The 19673-nt window shown below is 40.4% G+C and overlaps 2 protein-coding genes across 4 annotated transcripts in view; one reads left to right on the top strand and one right to left on the bottom strand.

Moving 5' to 3' along the window:
• Window positions 1-17214, bottom strand: part of PRSS12 (serine protease 12) — a 33379-nt gene extending 16165 nt beyond the window's left edge. The window contains exons 1-7 of the mRNA XM_053941360.1: window positions 16846-17214; window positions 8957-9095; window positions 6924-7102; window positions 5198-5348; window positions 2327-2505; window positions 1986-2127; window positions 909-1114 (exon numbers count right to left, since the gene is read on the bottom strand). Coding sequence (XP_053797335.1) covers window positions 909-1114; window positions 1986-2127; window positions 2327-2505; window positions 5198-5348; window positions 6924-7102; window positions 8957-9095; window positions 16846-17149 — 1300 coding nt within the window. The 5' untranslated portion in view covers window positions 17150-17214. The remainder of the gene's footprint in view (window positions 1-908; window positions 1115-1985; window positions 2128-2326; window positions 2506-5197; window positions 5349-6923; window positions 7103-8956; window positions 9096-16845) is intronic.
• Window positions 1-19673, top strand: part of METTL14 (methyltransferase 14, N6-adenosine-methyltransferase subunit) — a 68853-nt gene that overhangs the window by 19633 nt on the left and 29547 nt on the right. For all 3 annotated transcript variants that reach the window (XM_053941363.1, XM_053941362.1, XM_053941361.1), the window contains exon 3: window positions 10887-10957. The gene's annotated coding sequence lies outside the window, so the exon portion shown is untranslated. The remainder of the gene's footprint in view (window positions 1-10886; window positions 10958-19673) is intronic.

The following is a 19673-nucleotide window of genomic DNA, read 5'->3' as shown; positions in this document are numbered from 1 at the left end:
TACATACTGACAAGCTACACACTTCATGTAGCAAATTGTAAAAATGAAACTTTTTCAGAATCGCTGTGCAACCCATTGTTCCCCTGTAGTTTCTACTGCACATATCTCATAGCCAGAATTATTGTTTAATTTTCTGCATGTGGATTTAGGCATCTTTGCCATTTATTTGTTTATATTTGTTTCTATATTATTTTGTTTATATTTTTATCACTGTGTCATTGGTATTTTTCTATCATTTCTCATAAGTCTTTTTATTCTCTTTATTTTCATACAAGTTTGTAGGTCTTTGACATTGGAACTAACTCTTTTGTCTGGGTGTGTAGTTTCATTCTGTCCTGGTCAGCGAGTGGGGCCCATTCACCTAGACCCAATATAAATGATAGGCAGTAGTAACACAGAAATAATTTCATGCTTCTCACCCTACCTTCTTGCTATCTCTGAACTTCCCATCTTCTCCATATCCCTTGTTTTGGATTATCTGAGTGCAAAGCCATAGGAGGATGTACTATTGATTTGTATTCCTCAGTGCTGAGGTATGTCTCCAGCATTTGACACCAAGCATTACTTGAAGGTAGAGAAGTGCCAAGTAAAATTAAGTACACCATCAGGAAGTGCTGAATACGTTCAAAATCTAGGGGAGACTGAGACAACGACATCTCTGGAATGTGACTTTGTTACCTTGCAAATCTGGATTGAGCTTTAATGTTCTGGAGGCTTACATTCTAAACAAAACTTGATTACTTCCTGTGATCTTTAGGAGAAAAGTTAGTTTTTTTCCCTTCCTGTTCTTTCCTTGCACCCATCTGACAAATACCAGGATTTTGAGAACCCTTAAGTATCCTGTACTTTGGTTGGATCTGTATCCACAGCAATACTCATACTGTGACTTTAGCAAATATCTTCCTTACCAAGTGAGCGCTTGTGGCTGTCATTTTCTGGATGGCAGATAAGTCTGACATCCTCCTGATGGTCGCAGTCATGCTTCCCCCACTCCCGCCGGGAGCACTGCAGAAGGTTTGTCTCTTTCCCAGAGCAGATCACATCATCCAACCAGATGGGCCCAGAGCTTCCTTCTGAGTAGCTCTCTTTTTCCATACCTGCACTTTTCCCATACCTGCACAACATAGAGGTATGTTTTGGTCCACAGTGATCAGAGGACACATGTTGCTTAAGCATGAGAAAAGAAAGTGATATTCCTGAGGAAATAAAGATTTCTCAAGTATTCTCAGTAAGCAGGTTCAGTTAGCACTAGATTCAGTGAGAGCACCATATGCTGCCTCTTCAGTAATGTTTTTTTTTAAGGAATTACTGTTACATTAGTATAAACTTAAGAATGTAATGCCTTTGATTAAGGCTGTTCTTCAACCAAGCATATGGCTGGCTCAATGACTCTGAGGCTTTAAGCATGTTCTTAGTATTCTGTATACATTTAAATGTCACAGTCTGAGACAAAATCCTTTTTTTGGATGTCAGCTGTTACAATTTGAAGTCAAGACTTCAGTCACCTACTGAGAATATATCTTTGTAGCCAGAGATCAGTAGGAAAAGTAGGGAAGACTGAATGCATAAAACAAATGGGATTTTTCTGAGGTAGTGCAGAAATACTTACACCTTGAAAATGTCTGTCATTAATGACTGTACAACAAGCAAAGACTTAGAAGAAGCAAACTTTTATAGGGGAAATAGAAATCAAAATCAGTTCTTCTCTATAGCACCTGCATTGATCTCAGCAAAGAAAGAGAATTGGAAGGAACTCAGTGAATAAAGGCTGCTAAATCATGCTTGTTGAAGGTTTTCCTACCTAAACTAAGGCCTAAATACCTCTGTGAAACTGAGGAAAGCAGGCTTTAATGGATTTTAACTTGGTTGTTTCTTTGAAGCACTCAGCTAATATTAAAAAGCAGACTCTTTAAATAGGGTCCATGTAACTGTTTGTCATCATGCTCAAGTCACGGAGTCAGATATCCAATATCCAGTAATCTTACTTAAATCCCAGCTGCCAGCAAACCACCTGTGTGTTCAGCTCTGTCCAGCCGTCATCACAGACCGTGCCCCACTGCCCTGTGTGATAGACCTCCAGGCGGCCCTCGTGACTGCCCTTCCCACCTGTGAGCCGCAGTGCACCATCTGTGCCCGTAACAAGGGAAAACAAAAACAAGGATCAGTGTTTCTTAGATCTCGTTGTTATTCTAAAGCAAAATCAATAACATTGCCTTTACTGCATCCGTTCTGGGTTTGTGCCTCTGCAAACTTCAGAAGTTTTTTCCAGAGCTGTGAACTCTGCCTTTGTCCCATTTTTTCCTGTGATGATTGAACACTGGGGTACCTGTGAGAGGTGTGCAGGAAACACCAGCATCTTCTTTGTGGCCACAGTTGTGTTCTTGCCAGGAGCTTTTTGGGCACTGTTCTATCGAGAGTTCATTTCCTGTGCACTGTACTTCATCCAGCAGCACAGGGCCAGAGCCTTCTCCAAAGTAAGCCTGGCTCCATGCCCTGGCAACACCCCTGTGGAAATGCAAGGAGCACCCAGTCAGAAGGAAGCAAGCTGGAGATTTTCCTTTCCTGTGCCTTTGACTTTTAACTTTCCTAGGAGAGATTACAGATGAACAGCTTGGGTATGAGGATTCTAATTTTAATACTCATTTAATATCTATATATAGTAAAAATAATCCAATATATATTTCTAAAGTGACTTTCACCTGTTGACCTCAAAGCACATTAATCATATACCCAGATAAATGTGATTGTTCCCTATTTAGTCCTGTGAAAACCACAGCAAAGAGATCTTAAGTGACTTGACAAGTGTCATTATCACCCATCAGCAATAGAAATAAGAACAGGAGGCAGTCAATGACTAGCCTTGTATGGGGTATATTCTCTGTCAGCAGAACGGATTTTGAGCACAAAAAACTATGTTGATTGAAAACACTCCATTGTTTTATAATTACAGAAATTATGCAGTGTTTAACCCTGTATCATCTATCAGGATTTTTCTAATTCTGTTTAAAATATCATGTCTTTAATATATAAATATTAGCCATGGTTTGGTTTCTTTCCACTCAATGTTTTCTCTGTTCCTATATTCACTCTAGTTTGAAATGGCAAGATTGAAATGTCTAAATTTTGGACTGTAATGATTTACCTATCTAAAGCATTAGTTTAAATTAACTAAAAAAACATATTGTTTTTCCAGTGTATCTGATAAAAATGCTGGCAGAAATATATCGAAAATATTAAGGAAAAAATCTTTATTCAAAGCATCTGGCTGAAATCAAAGATATAATGATGGGCTGCTCTGAATGCTTTTACAATTTATACCATATTCCAGTAAGAGTCTCTGGAGTTAGGCAGATACAACACATCCCAACATTATAACCAGGGGAATTTGTGTCAAGCAAAAATTATTTAGGAAACCAAATAATAAAAGACGTTACCATTATTTTCCACCTATTAATGGTAGATTCATATTCTGGAGTTTTACAGGAGTGCTACAGAAAAGTTAAAGGGGTGTGGGAACCTGCTTACTGAGAAGTTTTACTTTTACAGTTTCTGGCATGTTTCCAGATGTATTAACAGTATGCAAATTTGGATTATTTTTAGTTCTTCAGAACTGGTCTACTGCCACTCTTGGTAAGTTGGTTTCATTTCATATTAATTGGCATGTTTGTTGTGACATCTTGCTTACTTGAGAAATTCTGTAAATCTCTAAATCTCTAGACATATTTCAGAAAGACTTAGCAGGTTTAGCACCATCTTGATACAACTGATTTACTCGGAAAAACTAATAAAATTAGAAGCATTACAGAACTGCAGTTTGTGATGATTAAATATAAGTAATAAAAAGTTTTAGTGTCGTCAGGAAGGAGGCAGGCTAAGAGCATTACACTTGTCATTAGTATACAGAAATGCAAAGCGGGGCTTGATAACTCCTCAAACCTATTAATAGCAGCTCAAGTCAAAAGCAAGAAAAGCCTGCAAGAAGATAGACTTTCCATTAGGTATTCACAATTGAAAATGTACAGGAATATAGAAATACAACATAAAATAAGCTGGGGGGAAAAAATCTGGTGTCAGAGAAGCATATTGGTTCCTGTGTTGGCTCAGCAGGAGATCTACAATATTTTAAACTAGTCCACAGTTGTCATCCTTCTGGGCTAATTTGGGTGGCATGGGCAGCTCAAGGCCTCAGTTACTAAACAAGTACACTCTGGGAATCACCCATTAATGCCACAGAACTTTCTACCTTCAATACCACTTCTTTCACTTCACTGTAGTCCCAGCAGGCTTGAACAGGCAATTTCTGTTTCAGTCGCCTCTGCATTTACCTGCTTAGTTCTCATCCAATCTGTCTCAGACATAATCCCCTTCTCCTGCATGGGGTACCACCCAGCATCTTCTCTGCTTCTTGCTCCTAGTTCTTTCCCTCTTCAACCCTACTGCCCTTCCATCCCAATTGTCCTCATCTCCTTCCTCTCTGGTCCAGTAGTTTTCCTCTTAGTCTCCCACCTCTGCAGCATTTTTCTGCAAATACCAATACTTATCATCCATGGGGTATCAAAATCCCCCCTGGCTGTTAAGAAAGTGAATCAAGAAAATCCTGTTCTGCTGCTGTAGCTGTATTTCGGACCATGCTTAGTTCAGATAAAATCACTGACAAGCTTAACTGTCAAAACTTCAAAGAGATCTCTAGCTCAGTGTATGCAAACTGACAATCTTCAGAGATGCATGATTTAAACAAATCTAGAGAGATTCTCACAAGCATGCCAAAAAACATACCCTTCCTGACAAAGTAGAGTTCTTGTGCCAAAGCCAGGAGGCTGTCAGACTCTGCAGTAAAATGGATTGTAAGGATTTGAACAGTCAAAAATTTCTTCACCTACAGGTTTGGATTGAAACTTTACAGGAATTGTAGTGAGTTTTCACTACAAAGTCAACATTTATTCTGAGACATTCTTTATCTGTCTGGCCAAACAGACAAAATAGGCCCTATCATGTGACACTGAAAACTCATTCCAGGGAATTGAAATTAATGTCACTGTACCTGAATCTTCTATAAATAAACTTAGTTACTGCTCCAAAGTATCAGTATGATTTTAAAGGAGCGTTTTTTGACAATTACGCTTCTCCTAGCTTCAGCTGACGGTCTGATAACTCTCCTGCTTTGCTGTTGGAATAACAAACATGTAGAAAAACAAACCCAAAGCCAAGCTGCCGACAGACAACTTCAGCATCTGCATCATCCCACTGGTCATCACAGACTGTGCCCCACTGGCCACCATGGTAGACTTCCACTCTTCCTTCGTTGGCATTGCTCCCACCGGCCAGCCGGATCGGAGTGAACACAGGGCCTGGGAGCAAACACAGGATATAGAACAGGTCATTCATGTCCTAAAATATCATTCTGATAGTAAAGAAGGAGGAAGATGGCTTAATGGTTTCTCTGACATCACTCAAGAACCACATTTTCTTTTTTCTACTTAGATAGAAAATCTGAAAGTAAAGTGAGTTCCGTTATGCTCCACTCTCACAAGCTGAAAAATTGTACACATACAAGTAACCATATTGATCGAATTACCTAAGTGTCACAGCATTCACATACACTTAGCACTGTAAGGCCAAATACTGAATCAGTCAGTAGAGCTACTTTTCTACAAGTACGAGCAAAGTTGGATAAAATCTGAAGAGGTAAAAATTATGTGACAGACACAGAAATAAAAATTAATCCTTGGGTTTTCTCATTCCATTAGAAAATCCAGTCAGAGCAGTGAAATCTCTTTGACTCTGGAGTGTCAGCTGAATTGTGCAAGTATTGTTCCCTGCTTGCTTCCAGTCTTTTAAAATCCGTAGCTCTCTTCTGGTGTACCAAGAAACTGTCTTGAAAGCATCACTACTAAATAAATCTATATGAATAGAAACAGTTTAAAGCCATATAAAACCCCATACTTGCTGTAATGTGAACAAGGTTATTTTAAAGTTCCACCATATTTAACATCCAAATGATTTAAATTTGAGTAATATTTGTATAACTGTCCAACCAATTAATGCTACTATTTAATTCTTGGTTATTAAAAACCCCCAAAACAACAATACTGAGGGCATTTCTCCAATATCACATTAGTGTGTCACTGATATGAAATATGGGGGGGGGGTTGTAAATATTTTTAAAGGCTAGTTGCAATAGAACCTGAAAAATGTGAAAAACATTTATAATTTTCAGTTTCTTTAGGTAAAACTCTTTTTGTTTTCATTCTTTGTCTCCTAGCTTGAAAAGATTCTCCCTTCCCTCTACTCAATAGTTTTCTAAGACAAAAAATTTATTTTAAAAACCATTTATCAAAATATTGCTCATTATTAATAAATCTTTAGGATAAAAATGCACCCAACTTTTTTGGATAAAAACATAAGTAGGAGAAGAAAGGCAACACAGAACTGGCCGCAGTTACACGTTTTGGTTTCAGCTGAAGAGATTGGCATTGCCATCTCCCCAGCACTGCCAGCCCAGCCCTCCTTGAGGCAGCACTATCTTAAATCTGATGGCATGCCCGCCCATTTAGTTAGCATGTAGATTAATATAGTATCAAATATCTTAAAAACATTAATGATATTTGTTTTCCTAATAATATAATTTTGGCATTAAAAAAACACAGGGAAACAGTCCTCATTTTACACCCAGAGATTCTTGTTACTTTATTCTTTCTCACAACCTACATCTGAAAGAAACAATTTGTTGTTGCTTATGGAAAGGTAAAAAGTTGCTAAGCTAGGTGCTGCTTGAGGTATTTGCAGCAGTTTATGATGCAGTTATTCAATCTGTATAATCTGTTCCAAGAAATTTTAACACTTTTTCTAATTTAATTACTGTAATTATTACAACTTCTACTTAAATAAAACAAGGACTTGAGAAAAACATATGTATATTTTACCCAGGGAGGAGCTACATGTGACAGCAGCTGCCATTTTTTGAGGACATATCCCATCTTGCCAGGTGTCTTTTTCACATAACAGTATATTTTCTTCGTCACCACAACAATGCACTTCACTCCAAAAAACAGGAATAAGGCCTAATCCAGAAAAGGGTATGTGTTTTGCTGTACCTCTTTCCCTGTAAAAATAATCAAGATAGGGCATCAGAGTGGGAGGAAGGGAAGTGGGAACATTTTCTCATATAAAAATCTTGGAGTAGAAAAGAAAGAGCTTTCTTCAGTAGTGTAAATTCATCACATTTTCATACAATTCAGCATTGTCTTCTGCACAAAGAAATGTAACAGATGTGACCCAGTTCTCACCATTTTGTTGTGGGATATTTTAGTACAGTGACTGTATTGCTGCAGAGCCAGCTACATTCATGCTCTCCCAGTTCTTAACTACAAAATCCAGTGGAGAGTCCACAGTCCATAGGTGAATCTACAGTACCAGCCCCCTGCAGTTGCAATTACAGGAGGGGTAATGCCATCAGGCCTTTCTCCCTTATTCTGTCCTTTACTCCATGAAGATGTACCATGCTCTGCCCATAAATGCCTTGTATTGTGGCTGTGATGACGGGGTAGTGCAACCACCTCACACTCCATTAGATTAGGCCCCCATCCATTTTTCTTTATTCAGCCATTCCCATCCACCTAGAACATTTTATAAACAGCTCTCTTTCTTATGCTGAATCTACAGCAACACTTACAGAGCCATCTTCTATTCCTTGCAAAGCACAATGAAATTAATTAAAACAAAGCCCAAATATGGTGATATCAAAGGAATAGATAGATGGAGCACCTGAAAAGCACCAGTAATACCTCATGAGTTCACCTGGTAGTACAGAGATCCAAATTTCTGCAAAACATTCAAGATAGCTCCAACTTTTAGCTAGTGTTTGCTTGGGGCTTTTTTGGCCTGGGTTCAGCTTTGAGCTATTTCTGTTGAAAAGACAAAACCATTCACCCATATTGCTGAACTACTTTTGCTAACAGCGGCCTTGTTCACCTGAAATGTTCAGAGTATGGAAAGCAGATAGGACTTACATGAAAATGAGGGAAGAAGCTACTCCACGTAGACAACTGAAGTCATAAGCAAAATCACAGCCTCCAGATGGCTGAACTTTTATCTCATCTAATCTTTATATTTTTATAAGTTGGTATGGTGCATCCAGATTACTATTGAACATTATAAACCAGCTTAGATTTAATTCTGGCTAGCAGTCTGAAAAAGTGGATTAATCATTAGGAATGTCACAGTGCAAGTCTGCTATAAAAGCCTCTTACTGCTTGTAGCAAGCAAAACCAATGCTTTGGTATGTGAGTGAAAGAAATATTAGAAAGGCAATAAAGGCAGCCAACTTATGCTAAAGGGTGCTGTTGATTAACTCCATTCTGGCAGCAGTGGGAAGTAGTGGTCAGCGAGGACAGTGTAGGGATTTTCAACCTGCCCAGTATGACTGTAGCTCTAAAGTGTTGCCATATGCCAAAAATGTAGGATGAGTTCCAGGTGTCATTTGGGTGATTACTAGGATAACCCCTTGCCCCTGAGAATTAGGAGTTTTCCTGTGATTAGGAGCCCATGTTGAGTCTAATCCTGGCCACATTTACATCATTATAGATTCAATAACCTCACTGGAGCTGTTAATTGGCTTAGTTAATCTCACACTTAGATGTGTGAGATCAGGACCGGACTACATAATTCTGTCCATGTGGACATCTCCCAGATGTCCAGTAGAGCAGTTTGTTGAAGCTTGCTGCCCTGTTCACACATTTCACTTTGAAAGCGAAGCATTTGCACAGTCTGCTCCTGTCCAGAGCCTATCTTCAGCTTTCTGAGGAAATACTGATTGTCCTCTTTGATGTGTAATGTAGATGAAGCCAGCAAAGTATTCTGAGCAGAACAACTTCAGCATTCACTTTCAAACAGAAAAAGCAATCATCAAACACAAAAAGCCCTCAGGATCTACAAAGTAGATTATACTGAAACTTACCCAAGTGCAAGCTGTCGACATACAACTGTCGCATCGTTATTGTCCCAATGGTTCCCACAGATTGTTCCCCAGATTCCATTCAAATAAACCTCCACTGTACCTTCAAACTCATTCTTGCCTCCCTGGAGTCTCACTGACCCTAGTTACCAAAAATTAAAAATAAAACAATTACACCTCCAAGATACTCTATTGCTCAGTCCATGCATCCCACACAGAAGACTCTGAACCTCATTTTCCCTGAGTTCCTGTTTCATGGATACTGAGCTGTTTCCAAGAAACGTTCTGGCACACCTAACATTCTCATACAGTGATGCACAAATTAAGAGAACACTTTTTTAACATGAGGAAAGCATTATTCTCCTCATACTGAAACTACATCATATTTTTGATCCTTCTGATGCTACAGCTTAAAGATCTAACAAAGTATTTATAGACACATAATTATTGAAATGTGATTTCCTCTACCCAAATGAGCAAAATATATATATGTATGTGTATATATATATATATGTGTATGCGTGTATATATATATACGATGTATATATATATGTATGTATGTATGTATGTATGTATGTATAAAATATGCTATACTTTTATCTTTCACAGAATTACATTGACCTTAAGGGAATCAGAAAATAACCACGTGGACTGCATAGCTTTTGCTCTGACCCATGTTACATTATGCATGTCACTGATGACAGCAGTTTATTATATCCAAAGAATGCATTTGTTCATACTTTTCTCAGACAAAAGCACTGCATGTAGTTCTGTTAATTCATGAGAGGTCTTTACCAAGCTCTCAGACAAAGCAAGCTAAAAAGCATAACGAATTGTCTAAAAGAAGTGGGGAAGAAAAAAGTGTTTCTTGAGAGCTACAGAGCATAGAAATCTAAGAAAATTAGCAGATTTTGCATTTTTGTATTTTTACTTGAGATGTCTGATGCATCTACTGTTGAAGTGCCACTGGCAAAGATGGAAAAAAGCTGGTCATAGGGATAACTACACAGAAACAGAAAAAATCATGACAGAGCAGTAACTCAACAAGAAACATTTCTGTTAAATTATCAAACATAGCCCAGCTGTATGAATTCATATTGCCTGAAATCCCAGTTAATCCATCTGTGTCTGTTCTGTGACTACTTAGAAGCTACACCATCATCCAGTTTGCAGGGGTTTAGCAATGGAATGAAGATAGTCAGTGCTTGTGCCTACATTTCATTGTGTCTGTATTCATCTTTGTGTAAATAATAATAATAATAATAGGTAGATCCACTTTTTCTTCTCAGCTTCTGTCCTGGGTTTAATTCAGTGTATTTTATAAAACCACAGAACCAAACAACTGCCAAATAACTCAAGGAATTAATTAACCTCATGTTAAGCTTGGCATGTTCCTTTTCACCTCCTATTTACTTTCTCAGCAGTAACTTACTGTGCACTAAATTACAAACAACATTTATTCGACTCATGTTACAGAGTGAGCTATCATTCCTGAGAGAGGATTATTACTGAGTCAAATATAACTATACTGTAGACATGTTGCACATCATTTATCTGTCTTTAGAATTTTTCTGTTTGTGTTTTTCTGTATGTGTCACAGACAGAGTTTGGAATTCTGTTTATTTCTGTTCTTCACCAGACTTTTGTATAGACTATTATTTTCACTTGAAACGTCAACTACACTCATAGCAAAGTGATTCCTGATATACCAGAAAGCAAGTTTGAAGATGTCATCTCCAAAAATAAGTTTACTTTAGTGCATGATTGCTTACAGTGCTGCATGACACCTACTGAAATCAATACAGTGCTTCCTGAGTACACATTACATAATGTTTCTATACAAATATTTGAATAAGGGAATACTTGAAGAATAAAATTTTCTTCTAAAGTCTCCATTGCATAATTTGACTCACTCCTCTTTCTGTATTTACAGATTTCCCAATGACAGTGGTGGAAGAACTTAGCCATGTATACGCAGCAAAACACACAAGAGGATTGCTAAAGGTAATTTTGTAACCAATTGTAAATATTCTTGATTTTCACCTAACAAATTAATCTAGAAAGAAATAAAAAGCCTATTTTTACATGTAGCTAATATCAAACCTGCCATTTAATGGAGGTAACCAAATATAATGTATATACACTTCGAAGTATGTATCAACCTCTGTCATATGACTAAGTTATGTAGCAAACATATCAAAGGGTACTAATGAGAAAATTATTTCTCTGTTGTTTACTCAAAATGTTGCAGTATTCAGACACCTGGTAGTTATATTACCAGATCAAGAGATACATTAGTTACAGTAGTGATACCTCATAAAACACAACCTCAAGACTTTTCATTACAGTAGCTTAGTTTTTCTTTCCAGTATATAAAACTCTTTCTTCATGATGAAACACAGCTCTGTGTTTCCTGTGTAAATTGATCCTAGGGAATTGCAGGATAACAGCATGATCTGCCATCGTGTGTGTTTATGCTGTATAACCAACTTTCTGTTTATGTGTTAATATTTTAATTGCAAGATAGTCAGTGTTTGCTTTGTAAAATAACCAGGAAACACTTTTTCACTTCATAGGAAGCAAGAAACTTAATATTTAGCATGATTGAAAGGATATAGGTTAATTCTTATTTTCACTGGTTAAGTCTACTGCTGTTCCAGTGTAACGCCTCAAGCAGCCAAACACGTCTCAGGGGCTTCCTCTGTGCTGCCCCTGGAGCACAACAACTCTGCAGAGGAGTGTCTGCGTTCCTTCTTACAAAACATGTCTGGCTTAAGTGTATACACTGGAGGCTCTAGGTTTCTAGAGTCAGAGATATAGTAGCATCTCAAAATTTTAAACTATAATTTTTCATCTCTTTTAGTTGCTGAAGAAAACTAAACCTGTTGGGAGTAGAGCTAATGCCATAGTATCTACTCTTTCTGCTTTCCACCAGTTCAATATGGTATCAGACCTCTGCTTAAAGTGCTTTTCAAACCTACCCTGCCTCAACACAAAGCTCAACAACAGGGAACAGTAGCACCAGGATCCTGCCCATGGCTCTGCCCTCCTCAGCACTGGTTAGGAAGAGGGAGGATGAGGAGAGGTGACGTGACCCCACAGTAGTTAGAAACTAGGGCACAGGACACAAAGCAGGCCTATGAGACAGCTCTAGACACATACTGTGGTCTTAGGACAGGCTTAATTCAGCCCTTTATTAAAAAATACAATCTGCTGTCTTGACAGAAACTCATTCATTTATAAAAATGAGTATAAATACACAGAAAGTATGTATGCATTTACTGTAATTTTGTTTTAGCTGAGGTTACTGATGGTCAATTCCTGTTGTTTACATACAGTCTGGTAATTTTAGTTGTCCTGGTATCTGCCCAAGTCAGAGTCTTTCCTATCTGCTATCACCATTGAAAGGAGATTAAGTTATACTTGCAAATGCAAGGAAGTAAGGATATCCAGTGGGTCTGCTGAGACTTGCTCCAGAACACCTGCCATATAGGCTGAAGATGAGACACTTGGGAAAACAGGGGGAGGAAAACCACCCAGCCAACTTTTAATTAACTCAAAAAAGCAGAAGAACTTCAAAGGAATTACACTGTTGTGCTTGGCCTCTTTTCCTATACATTCTCATGTATACCCAGAGTTGCTGGGTAACTATCAACCCTGTTTTATTTTTTACATTTCACTGGGAACAAGCATCGTTACTGTGTGGCTGAATTGCAAATAGAATGGGAATCACTCCCACTTCTGCTGTATGTGTTAGTGCTGCAGCAGTAGTGTTTATGGTGTTGGCTAAAGGCGTGCCACAGTTTCTTGGTAAACACCTGTCCAAAGGTTTGCAATTTGGCTGTAAATGTAGGCTGGGAAAGTAGGAATCAGAAGTAAAAATTGCCTGTGCCTTTCACCCTGGTGCAGTGTGCTCTGAAATGGCAGATTTAAAGCAAAGCAAAAGAAGTCGGAAATCTGTTAAAACAACGAATATTTTTATTTCTGCCCTATTGTTCAAGGTGTTCCAATGTGGGATGGTGCTACAGAAAGTCCAAATTGACATCAAGTGTGAGAGTTTCCCATGGGACCACACTATTACTTGTAGTATTTAGAATACATGGGGATGATCCATAATACATACAAAAGGGTCTATCCCAGTTTCAGAATAAAACTAGTTCACTAGTTTGTATGAGGTACTTGTAAAAAGCTGCATGTAGCACAGGTAAAACCTAACATTGGTTCAAATGAATGGAAACTTCCCTTCCAGGATCAGGCCTGACTAAAATCAAATAAATTAATCCTGTTAACTTCAGCATAATTATGCATGGTGCTCACTGTGATCAATGAATGCTGTTGTCTATCACTTTCCTGAGCACTGCTCTTAGTCTAAAATTACAGTTATTTTCTCCAGGCATTTTAACCTTGAAAAAGGGTGCCTCCAGTAGAGCCTCCAGTAGAACTACTTTTAAAAACTATCTTGAGGATCACTAGCAGTATTGCATACTCAAGGATCCTTATATTAGAACTTTCATAAATATTGTATACACTGAGTGTGTAATGTGCTGCACTGGCTCCTCTGTAGCAATGAGATCCATCATGTCAGCAATCAATGGTTTAAGGCTTTGAGAAACTAAACTGAAACTGAGCAATGTAAGAGGCTCTGAAGGACTGCAGTTGTCTTATGTGGGCAGAGCTGGAGAAAATGAGGGGTCTCACCCTGTGCAGCTCTGGTAAGAATGGTTCCAGAGGAGCTGCTTCTTAGAAGGAAAATATGGACATTCAGGTTTCAGTTCTAATCATAAGTTAAAAAAAACCAAAGCCCCAAAGTCATTCCATCAACTGCTTGGGCTATAGTATAACAGGTAGGGAGAATAATCTAGTTTTTAGATTATGAGCCTGAGGCTTGATTCTTCTCTCACAAAAGTTTTATTTGAAGCTTTATTTGATTGACATTAGTGGAATCACCTTTTGATAAAAGCAATTTTAATGGAAAGGTTCTAAAGGTTGGAGATGTGTAGTTTATTTCCAGTTCTGCCACTGACCTCTGACAAAGGCATTTACCCTGTTTTGCATTGGTTCCTCTTCATAATAGAAGAGCAAAAAATTAACCCACTTGATTCAAAGTGCTTTAAATTAGATGTGTAACAACATAGCATGAACAACATATGCAGAAAACTGTAACTATGTGCCACACAAACATTGTGAGGGCAGCAGCTGCTCCCAGGAACTGAGCTAGGTAGGCCTCGTTCTTGGAACCTGAGTACACCACAGGTAAGTTGTTATTAGCAGCAACTTAAATACTAAATTCTGGTGGACTTATACAGGCTTTGTGTAGAGAGTATGCTCATATTCATTTATTGTCCTCTCTGATATCCTTGGTTAATCATGATAATTTATATATATTTGTATTTCATTTACTTGCTTTCAAGGCATGAATAAATAATGTTACCCAGATATTTTTAGAAGGAAGGAAATGAAACACCAAAACCTATTATTTTAAACAGTAAAACTGATTTTAGTCTAGTACTGTACAGTATAATTGCAAAGGCACTTTAAAAAGAATTCATTCTTACTGTTTAAATATAAAACAGTTCAATATATACATAGGCACAAAGTTTAGCCAATTAAGTTTGCTGATAAGTCATAATATTTGAGCTAGAAAACAACAGAGATTTACAGGTAAGCCTTTGAATATGGTATTGTATTTAGCTGTGGCAGGTGCCTAACACTGAGTATAGGCTTCCTTAGCCCAGGTACTAAAGCAAGAGGTGCAGTGAGTTTCTCTCTGAACAGTCTGTCCCTCTCTAGCTATAACCACATCATGGCATTGCCTCACTGGCATCTTTTTGCTTCTTGTAAGAAAGGAACATATTTCAGGGGGAATGTTACAACAATCTTTTATTTCTGGACAAATGGCTTGATTTGTGTCCATGTTTCACCTTTAGCCATCTCACAAACTCTCGAATTCTTTCATCTTGCCCCCATGGAGGCTTTTGGACAGACATTGGCCCTGGTGATGCCACTGGAGTTTACCACCGAGTCCAAGAGGAACAGATGATCTGTCCATTACAAAGTATTAGCTATTGTGCAGTAGCTGTGTCTGCCCTCTTAGCAGGGGCCAGTCTGGATTTCCTTTTTCTGGGGGAACAAAGCAGCATTCTGAAAGGACTGGAGAGACACAGTTAAACCCAAATCATGTCATACTTTTGGTGGTTTGGGGTTTTTTTGGGTTTTTTTGGGTTTTTTTTTTTTTTGTTTTTTGTTGGTTTGTTTTTGTTTTTGTTTTGTTTTTTTGTTTTGTTTTTTTTTTTGGTTTTTTTTTTGGTTTTTTTTTGTTTTTTTTTTTTTTTTGCTTAAATCCCCTTCATGCTGAACTCACAGAGGATTCTGAAACTTACTTTACTAAGTGCAAGATTGGGTTCTTAGCAATAAACTGCTGTGTTCTTCACTATTATATTAGACCAAGTCCTCATAAAGTATTTTGGGAACTAGACTGAAGAATTCTTAAAAAAACTATTAATATGCTGGGCTAAATTAGAGAAGCATCTGTGGTTCCCTCTCTGAAAGTGAGATCAGTTAAAGGGCATGAAGGCTTCTGGGTTTTTTTTCTGTGTCTAGGTATCTGTTTTCTCCTCCATGCCAACAGCTGCCAGGTATTCTACTCAGGGAAACATCTGTACTGCATAACATCATTCTGTCTTCTTGAAGGAGTACATTTGACTTGGAGTACAGCTTTGGAAGCTGCATTTTTTTAATGTGTAAATGATCAGTAGGGACCTTGGTGCCTCCATATCCTCTTCATGGGGTATTTTGTACCAATATGTATAATTTTCATGTTGTTCAAACTAGCTTTTTTTTTTTCACAAACGTTCTATAGATACTGTTGGAAGAGAAGGATAGGAATCCTTTTCAGTCATCTGAAAGTAAATTAATTTAAAAAAACCCTCACAACCCAAAGTCAGCTTTCACAAAAAACAGTAATATTAATGATCAACCTCCTTGCTGACTTTGTGCCATTACAAAAGATGTAAAAAGGACAATTAAACAGGGAATTTTATTTTCATTTTAACAATTACACTTGGTCATGTTTAGTATAGCTATAGATAGGACACAATTCTTATTAGGTAGAAGATAATACCAGAACAATGCAGGAGAAAATGTGAAGTCATTCAAAACCGGACTGTTCATCAATTTATTTAATGCCAACATTGATGAAATGTAAAGCTGATCAAGAGCTGGATGCTGAAATTGCTGTTCAATCCTTACACAGTGAAGATTTCCACTGAAGTCAGTGGGAGTTCAGCAGGGGAGTGTGTGAGGGGAGCACAAGTCTCTTGGCTCAGCTCACGGATGTTGTTGAGCACCAGCACTAACTTGTGAACCCCATTATCCTAAGATGTGGGAGTGGAAAAGAAAGTCATACTGTGTAAACAGTTCATCTTTGGAGCCAGGCATCCTTCTATTTCTCTTTCTGCCACTTCACTTCTGTAGACCAAGTGCTTTCCCGGTAAGTGAACCCGATTACAAAAAAGGAATGCCAGTCAGCCTTGTCAAACTGAGCCTACTGAACGCTTATGGCACAGCTTTGAAACGCTATTCACCTACCCAGTATTAGAATAGCGGCGGAATAAACCCAGGCGGGACCTTCGTCTTTCCCCTGCATCCTCTGATGCACGAGTTTAACTCTCCTCTGCGAACGGCTTTGGCTGTCACTTTGGCAGACGTGTCCGTCCCCTCGTTCCCCGTTCCCTCCAGCGGCAGGGAACCGGGTACAGGATGGGAGAACGCCGCCGCCCGGCTAAGGCTCTCTCAGTGTCTGTCTTCCCCCCCGCCGCGTCCTGCAGCCCCATCACTCTCCCGCTCCGCTCTGCCGCCACCCACTGCCTCGGTCTCGCCCCCTCCCCGCTTACCTCGCTCGAAATCAGCGCGGCCGCTCTCCGCCGCGCCCCGGCCGGCCCCGGGGGCGCAGCCGGGTCGCCCCTCGGCGCCTCCGGGTAGGGCGCAGGAGCTGCGGCGGCTCCGCGGCGCCCGGCCCGCCGCCCCCCGCGGCGGTAAAGGAGGTGCCGTCGGTGCCCAGGGGCACTGGGCCGCAGGGAAGCCCCCGGGGGGCTGTGGGGCGCGGGCGGCCGGAAGGCCGGCGGAGACCTGCCCCGGCCCGCGGGCTCCGGGGATCACCCCTATTACCAACGCCACCACGAAGCCGGCGAAAGTCATGGTGCCAGTCCCGCCGGCTTGGGTCCATCTCCCCCTCTCATCGCGCCCGGGATGCGAAGAGGGAAGGCGGGGCCGCGGCGTCCCGCTAATCCCCCTCGCCGCACACCCCTGCCGCCCGCCCCCGGCTGCCCGGCCCGCGGGGGCAGGGCGAGCCGGGCGCGGAGAGGCGCAGCCCCGGCGCTGCCGGCTCCCTACCTGCCGCAGCATGCCCAGCGCGGCGGGGAGCGGAGCGGCCGCCTGGCCACCGGCACGGCCTCTCGGGCATCCCCGGCGGGGTTTACAGGGGGGTGCGTCCCCCGAGCCTGGCCCCGGGGCTCCCTCCCGCTCCCCCGCCAGCCTCGGGGCTACCACCTCTCTACCATCCCTCACCCTCGCCGGCGTCCCTCCGGGTTCTGCTCTGCCAGTGGTCCCACCGCAGCTTCCGCAGGCTCATCCCACCCCTCGCCTTGGGACTCCCCTAACAGCCACCCTCTCTGCCCTCGTCCCGTGCCTGTCTCTCTCGGGACCTCCGATAGCCTCACAAAGAGCAGAAGGAGCCGGGACAGAGCCTGGCTTGGGGCGCGCAACTCCGGGGAAGAGGCAGGCCCTCAGCGCCGTCCGGGGCAGCACAGAGAATGGAGAGATCCCCAGACGTGTTAGCGGGCAACAAAGGGGCTGGAAACAAATGCCGTGAAATGTCTTCGAGGGTTTAACATTATCCCAGTCCCATGTGCTCTGAATAATAATCTGCTTATTTCTGAGCGCTGCAGAGGTCTGCATGACCTGATCATCTCTGATTTCCTTGTCCCACCGGGATGGCTGTCAGTCAGATGGCTGCTTTGTCTCATATTGTTTGGTTGTTAGTTCGGGTCAGTTACTATGTTTTACTTTACTGCTGGTTTTAATCTCTGCCGTTCATTCTTGAGGTCCAATTCTTCCGCATGGAGCACGTACGCTTTATTTGGCAATTTGTCTGTAATGTGAGTCTGTTGATTCACCTCTCCATAAAATCCTTTTTCCTCTCTAATTTATTTGTCTGGAAAGTGTTAATCTGCTTCTTGAGTGAGCACATGAATATTTCCACTATCTTTTGTTGAGACAAAAGTCTAAAAGAAAGAGGGTGATTTCTCCTTTCCATGCAGAGTGCCACATATATCCAGTGAACTGTGCCCTTCTTTTAGCAATCTCCAAACTGTTCAAAAGGTGCAAAATGCAACTTTATCAATTTAAACTTTTGTTTATAAGAACAAGAGCTACAATGCTAAGGAAAGCAGGTAACAAAGTGTTTGGGATTGCCTGTGTTCATCTTAGTTCTGCTCATCTGTGGTTAATTCTTTATTGCAGCATTACAGTTTGCATTTTAATCACTCACACAGTTAAAGCATACTCTGCTGGGGTTTCTACAGCAACATGAAAACTATGCTATCACAGCGTCTGTTGCACTTCTTTGTGGACAGAAACACACAGATTGTTCTTTCTTGCTGAGATTTCTTCTGGGGATATGGATATGCGTTGTTTTAAAAAACATCAAGACTGGTGAGAATTTCATTTGTTTTCAAAGTATTTGACTATATACAAGACATTAACCTGAAAACAACTTATTATGGCCATTTTTAAATTGTCTGAAATTCTGTTTCTGTCATGACAAGTTGCTTGCTTTTATCCTTTGGGAAGGACCAGTTAAAATCATGCTCAGCCTAGCTGGTTAAGGTTTCCTTCATTGCCTAGTAAACACCTTTTGGCATCAAGTAACAGCAATATTTCATTTTCCCTGACCTAAGCTCTTTTTCCAACCCTCTGTAGCCTGGAAGAAAAAGGGTTCTCTTGATCAGCACAGGGGAAAGAAAACAAATGAGTGTGATGAGTCTTGCAAAGTGCTTCGGGCAAAGCTTTAAGCCTGGAACGTATTTATGTATTCTGATTGCATTGGCCTCCCCAAGGTGTGTGGGCTGTGCAGTGAACCTTCTTTACCTATTTGGGTAGAGGTATTTGTGCTTGAGCTTGCAAAATGGTACTTAGCAGGAGGTGGGGGAAAAGAAGGCAAGCTACTCAGGGAAAAAGGTTTGGAAGTAACTACAATTCCAAAAAAGCATCAAGAAGAAAAAAAGCAGTGTCATAAGGATTCACTCCCAAGACAGGGTTCAGGTTTAATGGAAGGATCCACATGTACAGATTGACTCTTGACAATTTTAATTTTTATCATGATTGTTCTTTTTGATCTGCTCTTATAAGAAGAAGCCTTCATTTGTTTTAGAAACTATAAATGAGCTTCCCCTATGATATGAGGTCTGTTAATGCTACAGGAAATAAAGGTTTTGTTACAATTTACAAATTAGGGACTCAGTCTGGCGTCCATTCAAGACATTGATAGTAAACTCACTGTTAAGAGGAAGGGCACTCTTCTAAGGAATCCTGGAGCTGATGGAGGTTTTTTTTTTTTTTTTTTTTTTTTTTGCAGGCTGTATGCTTTGCATTTGTCTTGCAGCTTCTGTCTTGGCTTGAGCATTTCTGAGTGTTTCCCCCATATGGTTTCTCTGGTGTCGGA

Source organism: Vidua chalybeata, chromosome 4 (genome assembly GCF_026979565.1).
Source record: "Vidua chalybeata isolate OUT-0048 chromosome 4, bVidCha1 merged haplotype, whole genome shotgun sequence".
Taxonomy (NCBI): Eukaryota; Metazoa; Chordata; class Aves; order Passeriformes; family Viduidae; genus Vidua; species Vidua chalybeata.
The sequence above is the reverse complement of the archived record's forward strand: the minus strand, read 5'-3'. Positions and strand labels throughout refer to the sequence as shown.